At 36.5% G+C, this 22,375-nt stretch overlaps 1 protein-coding gene across 2 annotated transcripts in view; it reads right to left on the bottom strand.

Moving 5' to 3' along the window:
• The window catches only part of LOC140520805 (disintegrin and metalloproteinase domain-containing protein 2-like), a 151,294-nt gene that overhangs the window by 56,757 nt on the left and 72,162 nt on the right, over positions 1–22,375 (bottom strand). For both annotated transcript variants that reach the window (XM_072635114.1, XM_072635115.1), the window contains exons 9-11: positions 20,681–20,847; positions 9,533–9,614; positions 6,236–6,372 (exon numbers count right to left, since the gene is read on the bottom strand). In XM_072635114.1, the coding sequence (XP_072491215.1) occupies positions 6,236–6,372; positions 9,533–9,614; positions 20,681–20,847 (386 nt within the window). The remainder of the gene's footprint in view (positions 1–6,235; positions 6,373–9,532; positions 9,615–20,680; positions 20,848–22,375) is intronic.

Here is a 22,375-nt window from a genome sequence, read left to right on the forward strand (position 1 = left end):
GTATGTTACCCATCTTTTGAGAAAAGTGATTGACACATTGACACATGATTTTGTTTGTTTGACTATGCTTTTTTGTTACAAGGGATTTTTCTCTTCTTTTTTCTCTCTCAGCTTTTAATTGGGGAAAGAAAAATAATATACATAATGACTCCAACAAGAAAGGACAATAGAGGAAAAAATGAAACTGACCATTGTATATTTATAATGACTAAGTTTGGCCCTGAAAAGGAGATGAGAAAATACACTTTTTTTGGTAGAGGTGAGAAGTATGAGTGTGAAAAAACTCATAAACTTTCATATCCAGAAGAACATGATGACTAGTTTTGCTGAACTATTTTTCTTCCTTTTCCTTCTTTTGTCTTCTTTATTATAAGGACTAAAATGACTTTGTTATAAGGGTAGAGAAGAGAAAGGAATATATCTGGAAAAAATATGAAAAAAATAAAATGTATTAAAGGAAAACCTTTTAAATTAAAAATGAAGTAGGAGACAAATATTTGGAAAGCTATTCACTGCTCATGGATCATTAGCTGTGTCAAAATGATAAAAATAATAATAATCTCTAAGTTTTTTAGACTTAGTGATATAACAACCAAATAACCAAGAGAATACTTTATAAAATAACATCAAAATTCATTCAGAAATACAAAAAGCCTTGCCGCCTCATTAAGCAATAATAAAAAATACAAATGAAGGGGGCATGGTATTACCAGGAGGCAGCTAGGTGGTACAGTGGATAGAGCACTGGGCCTGGAGTTAGGAAGACTCTAGTTCAAATCAGATCACAGATACTAGCTGTGTGACCCCAGGCAACTCACTTAACCTCTGTTTGCCTCAATTTCCTCAACTATGAAATGGAAATAATAGCAGTACCTACTTCACAGGGTTGTCATGAGGATAAAATGAGATAATATCTATAAAGTGCTTAGTATCAGCATCTGGGTGGTGCAGTGGATAGAGTACTGGGCCTGGAATAAGGAACACCTGAGTTCAATTTCAACCTTAACCACTTACTAACTATGTCAACTGGGACAAATCACTTATCCCTGTCTGCCTCAATTTCCTCATCTACAAAATAAGCTGGAGAAGAAAATGGGAAACCACTTCAGGAACCTTGCCAAAAAAAAATATAATGTGGTCATGAAGAGTCAAACATAACTGAAATGACTGAAAACAAAGCATTTAATAAATGTTTATTTCTTTCTCCTTTCTTCCCTTACATTCTAAATTATAATAAAGAGAAGGTTTTTGCAAAAAGAAAGAGAACAGTAAATTTGCAACTCAGAGTGTAGAGGTAGAAAAAAACTGATAGAGTGAAATTTTAAAAATAAGAAGATTGAAAGAACATGAGTTTTCTATAAACCAAAGCAATTTCTCTTGAAAATGGGTCTAACAAAGATAATATAAACAACAAAGATCTTCCACCAAAAAAGATAATGAATTAAAACTTGTTGGAAGCAAGGATGCTATACTTTAGGAAATCATAAAAGAAAATTACTCAGAATTTTTTTTGGAAACAGAAAGCAAAGCATAGTTAATAGAACCCACATGATACTAATAAAAAGAAACCTCAACTTTAACTCACCAAGAAATGTCATGCTCCTTTCTTATAAAGTTGATGCTTTAAAATTCCTGTAATCTATGAAGATATTTCCAACTAATAACTCTTTTACTTCTCCATACTGTGATCTTTCCAATGCATGTAATCTTTCCACAACCTATTCACACCTTCTCATTCTTTGTTATTTTTGTCTATATTCTTTTATAAATCCTCTACATAGGATGTGTCTAAGATGTTGGAAGCCACCCTCTGGTTGGGTATACATGACATAGAGATGAATAGATAGATAGGCAGATAGATAGATACATAGACAGATCGATATGTAGATAGATAGATATGGACATAGATATATCTCCATTTAGATAGATGTAGATAGCTACACAGATTTTATTTATATGTGTGTATATATAATACGTATATATATATATAAACATAGAGAGATAAACATAGATATCTAGATAGACCTATAGGGAGGGAGAGAGAGAGAGGGAGAGAGAGAGAGAGAGAGAGAGAGAGAGAGAGAGAGAGAGAGAGAGAGAGAGAGATACATATAGGTATAAATATCTATCATGAATTACACTGAAGGTAGTGATGTGTAAGAAGATTAGAAAGGTAGAAAGACCCTGGTTTTGAAGAGCTTTGAATGCCAAGCATAAAAGTTTATATTTGGTACTAAAGGTAATGAGTCCCTGGAGTTTGTTCATCAGAGGGATACACAGTCAGAAAAACACTTTAGAAAAGTTGCTTTGGCAGCTGAGAGGAAGATGGATTGGAGTGAAAAGACATCAAACATAGAGAGACCAGATAAAAGACTGTTTCAACAGTGCAGGCAAGAATAAGAGCCTGAAGTGGGGTTGCAGATTTGTGAGGAAAACATGGCAATGCATACCAGAGATGTTTTTTAAGGTAAAAACAACCTTTAGCAATGAGATGGATATGTGGTGTGAATGAAAATGGGGAGTCAAGGAGGACACTGAGGTAGAAGATGACCTGGCCAATCCACTGCTGATGTCCAAGAGATCACTAAAATAACTAAAATCAACAAAAAAACCTTTCATTTAACCTGTCTTTCTTTGTATTCTGTAAATTCCCTGTCTTTCCCTAATTTATAGCTGCCTAGAAGACTTATTTGACTCTAAAATGCATATGCAGAGTGGTCTGCATAAAAGGGACCCCCCACACACATTAGTCTCTTGGAAATCTCATTCTAGATTTATTCAGTGGTACCAAAAAGGTTTGTTTTCATATCTTAAAATTTTGATTATCTTTAAATATTTATTTTGTCTCTTAAACAAATGGGATCAAGCTATTAACTACCCATATTGCTAAGCTGTGTGTGTGATTGTTCAAATGGAGTAGAGAGAGGATGATTGGGAGTTTACTGTTTGTTCTTCATTCTCAAAGAGGACCATGACATCAGTAAGGTGATGCCATGACATGCAAGTGAAGTGGATTTAAGTGAGGGAGGGTTGTGCAAAGTCACCAGCCTCACTTTCACCTCAGGAGCCATCTAGGTCCAGTGGCCAGATATAGGCCAGAACAACTGGAGATGTCCCAGAATGCAGTAGGGGAAAAGGTCTCAGTTTGAATGAGGCAATGCCTACTCAGGGATTAAGGCTTAATAAGAAATGAAGCAAAGAATGGCCTCTTTAACAAAAAAAAAAAAAAAAAAAAAAAGATCTGGGAAGAGAAGACCCTCAGGCTTTCTAGCTAAAACTGATACAATTGTTATTTACATTCATTCTGAGACGATCTGGACCCAAAAAATGAACAAGTAGGGCTTGGCCTGGGATCTATTATTGGCCAATGAAGGAAAGCCAGAGTGATTTGGACAGTCAGAACGACTTGGGGTTAAGGCTGGTCTTTAAGAGAAAAGGCAAAAAAAATATCAATGCAAGAAGATAATCTAATGTGTATAATAGAAAGGTCAATCTGATTAGATCATACAGTATTGGAGGAGAGAGGAGACTAGAGAAGGAAGAGGGCTGTACATAAAAAGGCTACAAAGGCCAAGTGGGGTCAAATTGTCAAGTTTCGAATGTCACATAGAAAAGTTTACTTATGATCCCAGAGGTAGCGATAAATCAGTAGAGTTTATTTAAAAGGCTTTACAAGGGGATCCAGTCACACCTATGCTTTAAGAAAAATCGCTTTGGCAGCTGTGTGGAAGATGAATGGAATAAGAAACTTGTTTGAGAGAGAACAATTAGGAGACTGTTTCAACAGTCTAAGCAATAGATGAAGGAGTCTTGAACTAGAATGAAGGTTGTGTTAGAAGAGTGAAGGGAACAATATATGAAAGATGTTGTGTAGGTAAAAATTACAAGAGTCATTATCAAGATTTTTATGCATGACTCCTTTTTTGGTATGAACAAATTTTCAGGTCCTGATAAAGGTTTTGTAGTTGTACACAATGTGCCTTCTAAACTTTTTTCTTTCTTCTAATTCAGTTGGTCTTAACCTGGGGCCAATGAACTTGGTTATTTTTTCATATTTGATAATGATTTCAATATAATTAGGGGCAGCTACATAGTAGATACAGCACTTGGCCTAGTGTCAGGAAGATTCATTTCCCTGAGTTCAAAACTGACCTCAGACACTTTATGATGGAATCCTAGCTACTGCCACTAGCTAGCCTCTGCCCCCAGACTCAATATCCCAACTTCCTCATATGCCTCACTATCTCATTAGAATAGCAGGTGTGCCCATGTTCTCAACCACATCATCCATTTAATCTCAGACAGGACCACAATGACCAGTCATTCATCATATCCCAGACAGGACCATAAGAGCCAGCCAATCATAAAGCAGCACCAACAGGACATTGAGCATTACAGGCATGAGGGACAGCCAAAGAAAACACCTAGAGATAAGAGATGGAATGTCTTGATGTAGAACAGCCAGGAGGCCAGTGCCACTGGGGGGGAATAAGGTGTAAGAAGACTGGAAAGACTGGATGGGACTAGGTTATGAAGGGCTTGGGATGCCCAAGAGAGCATTTTGTATTTGATACTACAGACAGTAGGAAGCCTTTGGAGTTTATTGAGTTGGGGAGTAGGGATGGGGAAGAGGGTGTGGGTATATCATGATCAGACTTTAGTCTTAGGAAAAGTCACTTTGGAGGTTGAATGGAGGGTGGATTGAAGTGGGGTGAGACTTCAGGCAGTCAGACCCACCTGCAGACTATTGTAATAGTTCAGGTGTGAGGTGATGAGGGCCTGCATCAGGATGGTGGCAGTACAAAGTTAAAAAAAAGCTATGCAAAAGTAAAAGATGTTTTGTACTTTTTTTTTCTCTCACAGGCTGCATGGTATAGTGGATAGAGTGCTGGACTTGGAGTCAGGAAGATCTGGGTTCCAATCTCACTACTGCCATTTCCTTGCTGGGTGATCCTGGGGAAGACCTTTCCCTTCTCTGAACTTTCATTTCCATATCTGTAAAATGAGGGCGTTGGACTAGATAACCTCTAACGTTGCTTCTAGTCCTAAATCTGTGATCCCATTATTAGAGGCCATTGTGACCAAGTGGTCAGGCTTCTACTGACCATCAGTCGATAAGCCCTGATGAAGTTCTTGCTATATGCAACAATGAGTGAGGTTTGCTCCTAGCCAGCAGACAAAACACTGTCAGAGCTGGCCCTTCAAGAGGCCAGGGACAGCTCCATCTTGGAATAAGGTTGTCCCAGTAGGACTTTGGTGCAGGGTCAAATTAGTTACTGTCTTTTTTCTTTCTTCTCTTTTAGTTACTATCTTTAAAACCAACCAAATATCTTTATTCTTTATGATTAGATCTTTTATAAAAAGGATGGTCCGCTTTGTAAGGAAAGGAAAAGGGATATATTCAGAAATAAATGCAGTATAAAAACAAGAAGTATTAATACAAATTAAAAGAAGAAAAACACCAGAAAAAAATGAAACCAGATCAATAATCTGGGAAGCATGTAAATGGTATAGTTGGAGTCACCATTGCAATCCAATTTCTGTCAATACAGTATTACCATAGGAGTGAAGAACAGATTGGCTGCCTCCTTAAATCCCCAACTTGTCCAGTCCCCATGCTCTTACTGTCACAATGCAGAAGCCTCATCTTACAGTGTTTTTCACTCTGGTCAAGGATTATAATCTTAACTGGCTTACATATTTATCCCTGATTCAATGATCACTTCCTTCCTTCCCCAAACATGGAATCCATTGTGGTAATCACATCTATTATTTTTAATTATTCTTATATAAGGATTAAATCTGTATATTTTATATAGCTCAAGGAACATAAAATGTGCATCCATCCACTATGCAAGTAAACACAGTAGTGAAAGAACAGCATTAGAAATGAACAGGTAAGCCTGCTAGTTCCTTTTCATTCAGGACATACTTAGAGTTTAGACCAAAAGCTCATTCCTAAGTATAAGGCTCTGCCAAAAGGCACCCAATGAAGCTGTACAGATTATCTACAACATCTGCTTCCAGTATATATAATTTTATGTGAGAGGAGAAAAGATCGGTCAACATTAGTAATGAATAGTATCAGTTGTGTCCACAGTTAAAATGTTAGCTGATACACACACACACACACACACACACACACAGAGATGCATATACATACACATGTATGCCTATATAGTAAACAAAGAAGCAATCTTATTATGATAGATATTTGATAAATAAAACACCTTACACTGCTTCCGGGTTCATTACACAGACAGCTCTTGAACAGGGACAGCTTTTAACATCATCATAAGTTAATCCCATGCTATGACCCAGTAATTGAGCAATAATAACAGAAAATGCCTCCAGACTCAATGCTCTTGGATACTAAAAATTAACAAAGAAAAACAGAAAAATTACCACCACTGAAAATCTAATAATTCATTCAGGTGGGGAAAATGAAAGAATTAAGATAAAATGAACAATAAACAACAAACTTGAAATGGAATACAATATTTAATTCAATTCAAGAAACATTAATTGAGCACCTACTATATTAAAGGACTTAGTCTAAGCCTTGGATATACTTACAAGAATGATTGAAGCCCTTCCTTCAAGGAAATTGTAATCTATTAGAGATGATAGATGTACATAAATAACTAACAAAAATTAGACGATGACTAAGTGCATGATAGATATAAAATAGATTGGCATGAAATATCTGAGTAGGTAATGACCATATCTAGTTGGAGGGAATCATGGAAAGTTTCATGAAGAGGTATTACCTGCACCAGACCTTGAAGGAAGAATTCAAGGTAAGGTGCAGGGGCAGCTATGTGGCAGTGGATGGAGTACTGGCTCTGGAGTCAAAACTACCTGAGTTCAAAGCCCACTTCAGACACTTACCAGCTGTGTGACCCTGAATAAGTCACTTAACCCCACTCTCCAAAGAAAGAGAGAAAAAGAAATAGAGAGAGCACATTTGGACTGAAAATTAAATTTAAATTTTCCTCTAAGCAAAGCTGTGGCTGCATCCCAAAAATGTTAGTGCATTGTCTCATTATTTTCATTATCTTTAATGAAATTATCGGCTCCTTCCATGATTTTTCCTTTGATCTACTCATTCTTTAGGACTAAGTTAACTAATCTCCAATTAATTTTTTATCATTTATTCTAAGTGGTCTTTTTTTCCTTTGGGTCTATGTCTTCTTTCACAATACGACTAATGTGGAAATGTTTTGCATGATTACACATGTATAACCTATGTAACTTGCTTACCATCTCAGTGAGGGTGGAGGTGAGGGAGAGAAGGAGGAAATTTGGAATTCAAAAATTGTTTCTTAATTAATGTTAAAAATTATCTTTACATTTTATTGTGAAAAAATAAAGTGTTAATAAAAATAAATAAAATCTGATGCCTGTTTATCTTTCTAGTCTTATTTGACCTATGCCTTTTCATGCGTTATATGTTGAAGCCAAATTCTACTACTCTCTTCCCTGATCTTATCTTGCCATTTGCTATTGCTGTGCATTTGCACATATATAAAACATGCTTCTTCACATATCTATGTCTTGAATTCTTATAGCACAACAGTATTCTGCCACACTCATGTACTCTAACTGGTTTAACCATTCCCCAATGGATGCTTTTCCCCTTAGTTTCAAATTCTTTACTACCACAACAAGAGATGCTATAAATATTTTTTAATATATGGGTTCTTTTCCTCTTTCTTTGATCTCTTTAGGAGTATAGATCTAGTAGTATTATCAATGGGTTAAAAAGTATATCCAGTTGAAAAGATTTGGGGTGCATAGTTCTAAACTGCTTTCCAGAACGGTTAGATCAATTCATAGCTCCACAAGAATGCATCAGTGTATCTGTTTTCCCAGATCCCCTCAAATGTTTTTATTTTCCTTTTGTGTTAACTTTGTCAATCTGATAAGTATGAGGCAGGACCTCAGAGCTGTTTTAATTTTCATATATCTAATTATTGATGATTTAGAGCATTTTTTATATGGCCATTGATAGTTTGGATTTCTTCCTCTGAAAACTACTCATTTGTATTTTTGACCATTTATCAATGGGGAAATGGCCTATTCTTGTAAATTTGACTCAGTTGCCTATATATCTTGGTTTTGAAATGTTTATCAGAGAAACTTGCTGCAAAGATTTTTTTCCTGATTTCCTACTTCTCAAATTTCAGCTATGTTGGTTTTGTTTGTACAAAAACTTTAAATTTTATAAAATCAAAATTGTCCATTTTGCCTATTGTGAACTTTTCTTTCTTTTCTTTGGTCATGAACTCTTCCCCTATCCATATATATAACAGGTAATTTCTTCCATGCTCCCCTAATTGGCTTATAATGTCACCCTTTATGCCTAAATCATGTACCCATTTAATTTAACTTGGTGCACAATGTGAGCTTTTGGTCTGTACTTAGCTTCTGCCAGACTTTTTGCAGTTTTGCAGTTTTCTCAATTACTTTTGTTGAACAGTGAGTTCTCATGAAAATTGCTAGCATCTTTGGGTTTCTCAAATGGTAAGTTACTGTATTAGTTTTCTTCTGTACATTGTGTGCCTATTCTAGTCCACTGATCAATCTCTATTTCTCATCTAACACAAATTCTCATCTAATAATTATGGCTTTGTAGGATGGTTTGAAATCAAATACTGCTACACCTTCCTTTCCATTTTTTTCATTGATTTCTTTGTGATTCCTGACATTTCCTGTGGACTAATTTTGTTACTTTTTTAGCTGAATAAAATAGTCTTTTGAGATCTGATGTGTATAGCACTGAATAAGTAAATTAATTAAGAAATATTGTCATTTTATTATATTAACCTCCCCATGAGATACTAATATTTCTCTAATTATTTAGATCTGTATTTTTTGTATGAGCATTTTATAATTGTCTTCATAAAGTTTCTGTGTGTGTATATGTGTGTGTATGTGTGTATCTTAGAAGGTAAACTCCAAAGTATTTTAAAATGCCTGTTGTTATTGTTAATGGAATATCTCCTCCTGTGGGATTTTGTTAGTAACATGCAAAAATGTAGGTGATTCATGTAGAATTATTTTATATCCTGCAACTTCGCTGAATTATTTCAATTAGCTTTTTTGGTTGACTTTCTGGGGTTCTTTTTAAGTATTACATCATCTACAAAAAGCTAGAGTTTTGTTTCTTCTTTACCAATGCTTATTCCTTTATTTCCCTTTTTTCTTTTATTGCTATAGCTAGCACTCCTAGTAAAATGTTGAATAATAATGGTCATAACAGACATTCTTGCTTCATTCCTGATCTTATTGGGAAAGTTTCATGCTCTGGTGGGCACGTCCAATGCTTGAGTAATTCTCCTCTGTTTGGCACAAAATATTTCTCAATGGTTCTAAAAACTTTACTTTTAAATAAAGAGCAGAGAAAAAGCTTCCCCAAGACACCCAAGACATCCGTTGCATATTATATTTAAATACAGTAACATGACAATAAGAAAGAATTTTAACAGTCTATATAAATATTAGCGATATTAATTAAATAATTCCATACCAAGGCAACACCACCAGCATAGTTTCTTTCACATATCTTTCCTTGAAATGTTGCTCCCACATATTTAAATCTATTCCTATAACTTAAGCACAAAAATAAAACTTTATTAAAAATATACCTTTAGGAAAAGTAGGCAAATTCATTTTCAACTCTTTCCTGTAACTATTTGAACTTCTGTATCTAATTATCCCCTTAGCATTTCAAAGTACCTCTCAACCAACACGTGACACATAGTGATCCTATTATTTCTGCTTCTTTTAAAATGTACAATAAAATGCAAATTCACAAAAAGTGGAGAAGGAATATATGAAGAAGGGAAAACAACTTACAAGAGGAGTAAAAAAGAGAGAATAACTTAAAGTAACTAAAGATTTATTATTTCATAGATGACCATGGCCCAAGAATTCATCATCAAGTGTCTAGACTATTAGTGTGATGAGTCTCATGCTGAGGCTGATCCTTGGAAAGTATACTTATTCTCTAGCCAGGAACATACCCAAAGCCTTTTTAGCTTGGCAGAGGCTTTGAGAACTTGTGCCCCATTGGCAGTCTTTTCTAGATGACTGGCCTTCATCTCCCCAATTCATCCTCTTCCATAGAACTGCCAAATAGATATTACTAAACATATGTCTGACTATGTGACTTCCCATATTCTGGCATTTACAGATCTCTAATACTGTATTTACAATCTAGGCTTACTATTCAAGCTCACACTACTTCATGCATTCCATTCTTCAGCGCAACTAGCCTAGTATCTGTTCCCCATATGGCACATGTTATCTCCCTTTTTTTTGTATATTCTTTGTCTCCCTTGCCTAGGCTGTTCTGCCTCTTTACCTCAGCCTCCTGGAATACTCACCTGCCTTCAAAATTCAACTGTCACTTCCTATGTAAGGTCTTTCCTGACCATCCCCTCCAAATTGTTAGTGTTCTTTCTCTCCAAAATTACTTTATATTTAATTTGTACATATTTTGTATTTACTTATTTTGTAAAACTTGTTTTCTGCAATAGAATGTAAATTTCTTTAAGGCAAAAGCTATTTTTAATTTTTCTCTTTTTGTCCTCAGTGCCTATCACAATGCCTTGAACAAAATAAAGTCAGACTTAAGTAAGTGGAAAAACATTAGTTGCTCATGGGTAGGCCGTGCTAATATAATAAAAATGACAATTCTACACAATGCCTTGCACATAGCACACATTTAGTAAATGTTTGTTTATTTGAACTGCATATTCTGGAGTCATAGGAACAAGCTTCCCTGTAGATATTCTACCTCTTTTCTTCTTATTTATTTATAGTTCTAAAAAATTACAATTGCCCTCGAAAACTTTTGACAACAAGGAAAGGGAGGAGGCTCAGTTCTATCCCATGGGATTCTGCTGATCCCATGAAGAGTTATTCAGCATTCTATTCTGTCTGCTGAAAATTGAAATATTGATCTTCTTCAGCTGCTCTTTACATTAACAGAGGGAGATGAGGGACCATTTCCATCAATATGTTAATGCTGACAGAATCGAGGACTCTTACTCCCTCTCGCAGTTACTTTGAAAAAGGTTAACATAGATGATTGCGGGTATAGAACCCTAAAAAAGGACTTCTTGTTTTTTATAAAATTAATCTTTTCTATTTTGTTCTATTTAAATTACTCATAATAAGAAAGAAAACTTCCAGTAGAGCATTCTTCCAGTGCTTCATCTTAGTGTAGCTAGACCAGCAGAGGGCAACTCTAGCAGGTTGTACTAAACTAAAAAACTTTGTGTGAGGGACCTACATGGGACAGAACATGCTTTAAAAATCATCCTCGCTAGAAGTAGAGTCAAGATGGCAGAGTAGAAGAATGGACCTGCTCTAGCTCTACCCCCATAACCCATAAAATACTTGTAAAAATGATTTCAGACAAATTTTAGAGCAGCAGAAGCCACAAAACAACAGAGTGAAAGAAATTTCCAGTCCAAGACAGCCTGGAGGGCCAACAGGAAAGGTCTATTGCACCAGGCTCAGAGTGGAACACAGCCCACGGAGCGCCACCCAGCCTTGACTGCACTGCATGGCACAGACAGGACTGGAGCAGGCATCAGGGCATGGAATCATGAATATCAGCTGCAGTTCCTAGATTTCTCAACCCACAAACACCAAACAGAGCTTCAAAGATCAGTAAGAAAGCTCTTTCACCTGGGTGAGAAGAAAGTCTAGTCTGAGCCCAACCTCAGCACCAGGGAGGCAGCAGCCACTGCAATGGCAGCACCCAATTTAGGAGCCCTCAGCCTAAAGACCCTGGGGGAATGGAGTCGCCAATCTGAGCTTTAGTTCTGAGTGGCAGTCCTGGGGTAAGGAGGAGCACTAATGTAGTGGAGTTGCTGGTGGCTCTGGAGAGGAAATCCTGCTCACACACCAGAACCCAGGCCAAGAGAGGAGTAAACTCTTCTCCCTTGATTGTGCCACCTTGGAAGAGCTGAGAACTTACAGGTCCCTAAAGTACTTGACAAAGGACTCAAAAGTCAACTAACTGACTGGGAAAATGCCCAAAAAAGGGGGAAAAAAATGAGAAAAAAATAAGGAAAAAAATAAGACTATAGAAGGTTACTTTCTTGGCGAATAGGTATTTTCTTCCATTCCTTTCTGATAAGGAAAGACAAAGCATACCATCAGAGGAAGACATAAAAGTCAAGGCTTCTACAAACAAAACCTCCAAAAAATATATGCAATGGTCTCAGGTCATGGAAGAGGTCAAAAAGGATTTTGAAAATCAAGTAAGAGAAGTGGAGGAAAAATTGGGAAGAGAAATGAGAGCGATGCAAGAAAATCATGAAAAGCGAGTCAATAGCTTGCTAAAGGAGACTCAAAAATACTGAAGAAAATAATACCCTTAAAAATAGACTAACCCAAATGGCAAAAAAGGTCCAAAAAGCCAATGAGTATGAGAATGCTTTAAAAAGCAGAATGGGCCAAGTGGAAAAGGAAATTCAAAAGCTCACTGAAGGAAATAGGTATTTAAAAATTAGAATGGAGCAGATGGAAGCTAATGGCTTTATGAGAAACCAAGAAATGATAAAACAAAGCCAAAAGAATGAAAAAACATATCTCATTGGAAAATCCACTGACCTGGAAAATAGATCCAGGAGAGATAATTTCAAAATTATTGGTCTATCTGAAAACCATGATATAAAAAAGAGCCTAGACATCATCTTCCAAGAAATTATAAAGGAAAACTGTCCTGATATTCTAGACCCAGAGAGTAAAATAGAAATGGAAAGAATTCACCAATCATCTCCTAAAAGAGATCCCAAAAGAAAAACTCCTAGGAATACTGTAACTAAATTCCAGAGTTCCCAGCTCAAGGAGAAAATATTACAAGCATCCAGAAAGAAACAATTCAAATATTGTGGAAAAACAATCAGAATAACACAGGATTTTGCAGATTCTACACTAAGGGATCGAAGGGCTTGGAACATAATATTCCAGAGGTCAAAGAAGATAGGATTAAAACCAAGAATCACCTACCCAGCAAAACTGAGTATAATACTTCAGGGGGAAAAATGGAATTTCAATGAAATATAGGACTTCCAAGCATTCTTGTTGAAAAGACTAGAGTTGAATAGAAAATTTGACTTTCAAATACAAGAATAAAGAGAAACATGGAAAGGTAAACAGGAAAGAGAAGCCTTAAGGAACTTATTAAAGTTGAACTGTTTACATTCCTCCATGGAAAGATGTTATTTGTAACTCATGAGACCTTTTTCAGTATTAGGATAGTCAGAGGGAATATATGTATAGGTAGGTAGGTATGGGTATGTATGTATGTGTATATTATATATGTGTAGGTATGTATATGTATGTGTGTGTGTGTGTATGTGTGTGTACTACACACACATAGACAGAGGGTACAGGGTGAACTGAATATGAAGAGAAAACACCTAAAAAATAAAATTTACTGTTGAATGGAATGTACTAGGAGTAAGAGAAAGGGAGGGGTAGTATATAGCAAATCACCTCACATAAAAGAGGGAAGAAAGAGCTTTTACAATGGAGGGGAAGAGAGAGGAGAAGAAAGGAAATAACTGAGCCATGGGATTAGGAGGAAATAACACACACTCAGTTGGATATGGAAATCAATTTTACCCTGCAGGAAGACAAGGGGGAAAGGGATAGGAGAGGGAAGATAATAGAAGGGACAGCAAATTGGAGAAAGGGATAATCAGAAGCAAACACTATTATGGGAGGACAGGTTAAGGGAGTGAATGAATAAATGAAGGGCAGGAAAGGAAAGAGAGAAATGTGATTAGTCTTTTACAACATAACTATTATGAAAATGCTTTACATTATTATACATGTATGACCTATATTGAATTGCTTGTTTTCTCAGTGACGGTGGGGAGGGAGGGAGAGAATATGGAGCTCAAAGCTTTAAGAATGAATGTTGACAATTGTTTTAGCATGCAACTGGAAATCAAGCTATACAGGCTATACAGTGGATGGGGTGCATGCTGTTCTAGGCTGGGGAGTAGGGAGAGATGGGGAGAAAATTTTGAATTCAAATTCTTGTGGAAGTGAATGTTAAGAACTGAAAATAAATTACATGTTAAAAAAAAAAAAGAATCATCCTGGCTAAGATAATGGAGCAGCTCTTCGTCAGAAACGTGGCCATTAGGTGATGGGTTGTGAACAAACAAGCGTATATACATACATACATACATGCGTGCATACATAGGAACATACATAATGCATGCTTACATACACACTCATTGGCTTCCACACCTCAGACATGAAGGTGATACATTTTGGTGGAATGATCTCTCTAATTCAATCACAGGTCATTAAACTGAAGGTTTCAAGAGTGATCTATATCGACCTCCTTCTCAAGTATTTACATTCCTAGAAAAGTCACTGAACATTGCAATGATATAAAACTTAATCTCTTTTAACCTAAGAAACAGATCATGAAAAAAAATTTAATTGCTGCTCAAGATCCTAATGCCTACCTTATTTTTTAAATAACCTCAAACATTACATTTAATCAGCTACCCATTATATACTTATGTTGTATGAAGTTTTCATAAATTAAATCCAATAGTTTATCACATAAAATATATCATGTGATATCATGACAGTGTGCTGCAAAGAATTATCTTCTCCATAACTTCCTATTTTTACTGCCACAAATCAGAATGTGAAGAAACATCTTTGTCAGGATCAGGGAATTTGGAAGCATTTCTTCTGATAAATATTGACAAACATTTTTGTGGAGACTTGAGAGGGAGATTTAAATAAATCCAAAGCTATCTTAAAAATTTGGTTGGCTTGAATGATAATCAAACTAGATAACTATAGACAAACAAAATTCCATTCCAGGAATACATCCTTGCCAACTAGGTTAAAATACTAGATTGTAGATATTATTATCTTGATGTCTGGCTTTTTTCCCCCTTCATTTAATTAACCATTTTAAAGAATTAAATTTGGGCTGTGATTATAAAGTAATGAGGCCGATTTTCTTCCCCACAAATATAACAGGCAATGTAATGTAAGGTTACAGGGATTTGTTATAGGGAGGTTTTATGGGGATTAGAAGATAAGGGATAAGATAAGGGAGACCAGGAATTTTACGGCTCTAGGAAGCTCTGAGATAAATTTAAGACCAACAGCCTCCTGGCTCTATCCCCCTTTCCTTTTAAAGTCCAGTCATTATTACCAAAGGACTTCTTAAGATCTAATCTGAACTCAGAACTGGGAAAAGTCTGGGAAAAGTAAAAAAAGATGTTGACTCTTTCCTATTGTTGAAGGAAAGGAAGAGCACCAGTCCTACCCCAGGACGGTAAGGCTGGAAAAGCCTGAAAGTATCATCCAAGTGGGGATATGTCTGAGGCTAGAAAGCAGTGGTGCCTCATAATTGGGTAAACTTGTTTTGTTAAAGTTGTAGTTTCTATGTAAAGTGTAAACTTTTTGTATATGGAGTTCCTAAACGAGGAACTTGTTTTGGTGATAAATGATCTCTAGGGATTGGCTTTTAGGACAAATTTAAGATTTAAGATGTAAGTCCTGGTAAAATTGTTGCGTAGTGAAATGTGCCATCTGATGTAAAAGCCTCTAGGACCATCACAAATTGTGTTGTACTACTCAGAGAAGAATGTGATGGTTACAGACAGAAGTTTGCCTCAGGGGACAATCCTGTCCTCAGCCTGGGTTGGGATCTTTCTGGCTCAGTTTTCCCATTGTGTTCCTCTGAAAAGGAATGTTTTCCCATCTGACTATTTCTGAGTCTGACTATAAGATGGAGATAATATCTAATTAGGTCCTTGATTTTCATCTTTATGGCTTGTTTCTGTAAATCAAAGCAGATAGTTTAAACTGGTACTCTCCTATAGTCTCATGAAAGATAAAATACATGAAATAGAATATCTTTCTGAAATTTATGGAAATAATTAGATAAAGGAAAGGAAATAAAAGTATAAATGTGATGCTGAATCACTCTTCCATAGAATAAGTTAACTGTAATTATATGGAATTGTTGAGGTTAGGAGAGCTTGGACCCAAAAATAGCAACATGCTGGGTCCTGCTCAAATGAATTAAACTCAAGCCTTCTTTGAGGCAAAGAAAGTCAAAGTTTCTCAATATTGGGTAGACTCTGGATATGATTCTGAGCATTTGTATTGCTAATGCCAGAGGCCAGATTGAACCCTCAGTCTTTATAATGCTAATATAAATGGGTTGGATAGAGTCTGAGCATTTTCTTTAATCTGATTTACAGAGGGACTAAGGAAGGAGTCCAGGGGGATTCCAAGTGGTCTGGGAGTTTCAGGGATGGTCTTGATGGGAGTGGCCAGTAGCCTGGAGAACTGGATTATAAGATTAAGAGTAGGAAGTAGAACAGAGATCTGAGAATTATGGTAGAAAAGGTTTATGGGCCTCAAGAGAGAAAGATCCAGTGGAGAAATCCAAGGAGCTTTCAAGGTGAGGTTTTCCAGGGCCCTTTAGACAAATGGGACTAAAACTCTTTTAGGGTAAGGGACAAAGGTCCGGACTTAGAATAAGGTCCTTGCAAGTTTCAAAGTAATGTAAGAGCAACAGTGTATTAATACAATTGACTGAATTAATTACTAAGACTAAGTCAGAGACATCTTCAGTTTGGGGAAAAGAATTTCAGTGTAGTTTCTTAGAGGCATGTAACCTCTGGTAATGATGAGGCTCAGACTCTGGGAGCCTCCTCGAGCTCCCCTTGAATCTTCCCATTTAATCTGGCCTTTCTGATTCAAATATAATCTTCCCATTTGTTCAGGCAGTCTCTGGAAGCTCATTAAGATCTATATTCATTCCCATGCTGCCCCTATCAAGATCTCTGGATTGCCCCACCTACTTCCCACCCCAACCCTCCATTGTCTGATATCTCCTGATAGCCTCCAGCTGTTTCCAGCCTTTGACCCTCCTTGGATTCCCTCCTTGGACTTCTCCTCAAGACCCTTCCTAAACCCCTCCTCCCATCACCCTGGACTACCAGACACCCCACCCCTCCCCCCCAGATCCCTCCTATACTCTTTTCTGTATTTAAGTTCCATCTTGCTTCCATGAAGGCACTCAGATTCAATCCAGTTCAGACTCTGTCTAGCTGAGATTCTATCTGGCCAGCTTGTGAATACAAGCATCACAAATGCTTAGGCTCCTTAAGAGGCAGCCCAGTTTGGTGAATCTTTAATAAACTTTGTTTTCTTTGGCTTTAAGAAGGCTTGAGTCGAATTCATTGGAGCACAACCTGGACTGTGGGTATTTTGGGGTCCCCTATCACCCCTCAACCTCATCAGTAATATTTTGCATTGATGGAAAAGTTAAATGTTTCTGTTTTGATTTGAATTCATTTCATGAACATAAATTGAAATTAGTGTTTGAATTTATCATATGTGTAACTCATTCTTTTAGACTGAGCATGGTTAGAAAGGGATAAAGAAGCTTGGGAAACAGATATAAATCTATTAGAGCAATAAGTTATTATTTTAATGGTAAATTTGATTTTACAATTGTTATTTAGGCAGGAACTAGAACAAGTATAGAAAGCTACTTAAGACTTGTTTTAAAGATGTTCCTCAGCCAATGTGAAAGTACAGTCATATCTAAAACTGATTATTAGACCTTATTATCTTAAGATTTTATGGGATTATTATTAACTGAATGTTCTTCTGAGTCTAACTCTAGGTATGGATATTAAGAAAGACTGTCTGAGCCATTGGTCAATGATGCCAGCAAGCCTGTGAGATGCTGGTATGAACTGCAAAGGGGTGATCTCATGGAAAGGTTGGGAGAATGGCTATTACATCTGAGCTGCAGTAGGATTCTCCTGACTCAATTTCCCCACTGACACCTGGCAGACTTTAAGTTGACAATCTACTTCTGCCTGGAATTGACATGGAGTTAGGGAGACGTTTCCCTGCTATGTCCCTCCTCTTAATGGCAAATTGCTATAATCAAAAGTTTTGTAGGCATAATACCAGATCTATTAAATAATAGATTATTGGTAGGGGAACATCTGTGGTTAAGATGTAAGTATAAAATTAAGCTATTAGGCTTAGAATTTTAGACCAATAACAATAAGTTAGGGTCTTTTAATTCTTAGTAATAGCATGGAGACAGTTAGGTCAAGGTCTTGTGAAGTTAGTATACCTAGTTAATATTATTCTTGTCTCAGTTGGCTAATGTTAAAAGAAGAATGGTTTGTGATTTACCTTGTAAATGCTTTAAAAGAAGCATTGCATGACCAGAAATTGGAATTGTTTTATGACATGATATGGTCTGTGTTTAAAGAAATTATTTATTGTAGTTGTGTATGTACTAGATCCTATTACTAATTCCTTAGTGAAATCTCATTCTCCTAAAGGGGGAATGAATAGGAAATTAATGTAAAATGTAAAAGCTGGATTCTAATGTGAATTTCTTAAACATGACAATTGGCCAAAGTTCCAATTTTGATTTTGTAAGAATGATAAGGGTATAAGGCTTAGGAATGGTAATCTAAAATTGTATCAAGGTCAGTTTTGTAGGAGAATGGACATCTGGATTTCTACAGGAAGATAAAAGGAAGAAAATGCTGAGATGCCGTGCTGAAGACAGCTTGAAAGAGTGGCCAGACCAGAAAATTGCATCAGATGATCTCCCCAGAATGCTATATGAGATGAAACTTCCAAAAGGACAATTCATTGACTTGCCTTTTTCTTTGGAGTCTCTGCATCTGTACTTATAAAGGGAACTGTCCCCTCCAATTTGTCAATGCATTGGTCAACTTTGATCCCTTCCCATATTCACGTAAAGGGGAGATAGATGAAGGGAAGAATTCATATGGGAAAGAAAGTGAGGAGGTATTGGAATTTAGGTGTGGAAACAAAAGTTTTAATAAAGGAAAAAGGGGGGAGTTTGTGGGAAACAAGGAAGGAATTCTGTTTCCACAGGTTAAAACTCCCAGCTTTAAGTGATCAGAGTTGTGACCCAGCATGCTTGATGAGCTGTTTTAGGGAAGTTTATCAGAGAGGACAACATGAAGTCCCATAGCCAATGGATGGTGGGGCAGGAAGTCCAAAATTCAGAACAGTATAAAGGGCTTGGACTGGTCTGAACAAATTGTAGACTTCCCGTAGCTTTACAGAGAGCTACCCATTCATTCAGGGGGAATGAACACAAAGATTAATAAAAGCTTTCTTAATTTCACAATTATTGTTCTTTGTTTAAGGTGAGCATGTTTCTCACAGTTGGGGGCTTGTTAGATGGGCTCATTTCTCACAAGTTCCTATTCAGTAAAAAGCATTGTGCTGAGTACTGAGGTTACCAAAAAAACCCAGTCCCTGTGTAAGATACGATTGAATTTTGTTTCCACAGAAATTATATGAAATTGTAATTCATACTGATGGCTACAGTCAGAGACAAAAAGTGCTTGTACTGAGAGCAGTGGGGGAGGTTGGTTGCTTGAAAATCAGCATATCTAAAAGGTCTCTTCCTCCATACCAGAAACAACTGCCAGCCCAGCTCTCATCCACAAAGGAAAAGGATGAAAGCCATAAAACCCACCTTTATTATTGCTATTCTGGGTTAAAATCTTCCAACTCATACTTTTGCCAGTTCTTTTAGCAGTTGAAAACTCCTTTATCATTCTATCTGATGTAGAAAAAAAGGGGAGGGGACTAAGTAAAATGAAGATGTAATCAAGCTTAGAGTTTAGTGAACCCTGGAATGCTGACCAATGAGGTTGAAGGCTCAAAATTCGAATCTGAATGAATTATAAAGACTTATGTAACTAGCATTAGGTGTGCTTGAGCCCAGCTCTTCTTGGGGGCCAAGTTACTCATCTTTTTAGATGTGAAATAAAAATTTTTTTTCTAAATTTACTCATGGCCAGATAGAATTTTTGGATATTTCTAACACCTACCCTTGAGGAGCTATTTTAGCACCTGGCAATTCAGCAGCCAAGTAGTTAAGCTTCTGATTCTTTAGCCTCAAGACTATTTTAAGGAGACAGACCCTTGCATTAATATCAGAGAAAAGGGGGAGTTGCTTCACCACCACTCCACCCCCTTCTATCCCTGCACTGACCAAGACTTCGAAGAGAATTAGAAGCCTGCAGATACATGAAGAACTAGTAGCTTCAATCCAAATGGAGATCCTTAAGGATTTCTCAAAGGAAAAAAAAAGACTTCTATAGTAACCAGAGGTTCCAAATTATCCTTTCCCAAAGTATACTACATATGTCCTCAACACCACTGAACTCTTTTCCCCAGGACCTTATACCTATTTGGGGGAGGGGATTTTTGTTTATTTTTGTTTTGGCCAATTGCTTTTAAACTATAAATATCACTTTCTAAAAGCTGTGTGAAACTGGGCAAGCCACTTGATCTCTGTTTGCCTTAATGCACTAGAGAAGGAAATAGCAAACTATTCCAGTATCTTTGCCAAGAAAACTCCAAACTGGTCCGGAAGTATGGGATTCAACAATAACAAAAGCTAATTAAATTGAGGAAGAATACTAGATGAGAGCTCATGAATCATAAAGCTGAAAAAATTCCTACATATTACCCCTTGAGCCCTGAGGGAAAAAGGTAGTCTGAAATCTTCTGGGGTCCCAGGCTACCAATGCAAGTGGGAGTTGGGGAAAGTTGACCTCCGGGGAGCTACACTTACCTAAGCAAAAAAGCCATATCATGCCTCCTTAGAACAAGATAAGATTCTTTCCACTTTAAAAATCTCTTCAATAATTCATGAGCTTCTCCAGCAGTACTGATTTTATTTTTGTCTACCCAGAACTCCAAGGAAGACAGCACAATAGTCAAGTTTAGTGAGCTATAAATCTAAAAATGGAACAGAAATGGAATGCATATTCAAATACCACTAATCTAAATTCATTTTGAAATAAGTCTGACTCCAATTACTTGATTATATTCCTTAGTGAAATGAGGCAATTATACAGTAAATAGATGAATAATAAATAATGGACCTCATCAAGTGCCATGGCAGCTATTTAAAAATATTTAAAGCAGTGGTTCTCAAATTTTTGACCTCATATTTTGGGTTTTTATACTCTTAAAAATTATTAAAGATCCCCAAGTGGGCTTATGTTTGTTATATCTTTATATTAATATTAATATCTATATATTAATATAATCTATATATCTATATATTAAATTAATATATTAATATCTATTTATAATATATAGATATATGTTATATCTATATATTAATATCTATATATTATTATTTACTATATTAGGAATTAGCACTAATAATTTTTAAAAAATATTTATCAATTCATTTGGAAATAACCCATTATATGCTAACATAATCAAGCAATAAATATTTATTAAATGTCTACTATGTGTTAGGCACTATCCTAAGTGCTGGGAATACAAAAAGAGGCAAAAGATAGTCCATGTTCTCAAGGAGCTTATAATGTAATGGGGAAGCATATAAATAAAGTTAAACAAAGAAAGTTATACTGAATACAGGATAAATGGGAAATAATTAACAGGAAAGGCTTACTTAAAAGTAAGAGGGATTGGGGAAAGCTCTCTGTAGAAGGTAGGATTTTAGTTGGGCCTTAAAGGAATCCGGGGAGGTCAGTAGTCAGAGCAGAGGAGAGAGAGTGTTCCAGGAAAAGGAAACAGTTGGAGAAAATGCAGGACCCTGGGAGATGGGGTATCTTGTTTATGGAATAGCCAGGAGGTCAATATCACTGAATTGAAGAATAAGTATCGAGTGGTAAGATGTAAGAAGACTGAAAAGGTGGGGAGGGGGAGGAAGGTTTTGAAGGGCTTTGAGTGCAAAAGGAAGCATTTTGTATTTGATCCTGGAGTCAATAGAAAGTTACTAAAGTTTGAGAAGGGAAGGGTAACATGAGAGGACCTGAGCTTTAGGAAAATCCTTTTGGTGGCTGAATGGAGGATCGATTGTAATGGGGAGAGACTTGAGGCAGGCAGACCCACCAACAGACTATTGCAGTAGTCCAAAAATGAGGTACCAGGGTGGTAGCAGTGTCAGAGAAAAAAAGGAAGAATATTAAAAAGATGCTGAAAAGGTGAAATCAAGGCATCTTGAGAAGCTTGGATATGGGAGTTGAGAGATAGTGAGAAATGCAGCCTGAGGGATGGAAAAATGTCATTGTACTCCACAGGGACAGGGAAGAGTAGTATCCTTTTCCATATTTTTGCAAATCTCTTTCTTAATAGAAGACAGATATATTGTCGTATCTGCTTCTGCACTCCATTAGTAGCATTGTTATTTTAGTTGAAGTTTATGAAGAAAATCTGACTTCACACAGATATGTAGTTGGAAAAGGCAGGCATGTTTTAAACGGCAAACAAGGTCCTGGTATTATTACCA

Source organism: Notamacropus eugenii, chromosome 1 (genome assembly GCF_028372415.1).
Source record: "Notamacropus eugenii isolate mMacEug1 chromosome 1, mMacEug1.pri_v2, whole genome shotgun sequence".
Lineage (NCBI taxonomy): Eukaryota > Metazoa > Chordata > Mammalia > Diprotodontia > Macropodidae > Notamacropus > Notamacropus eugenii.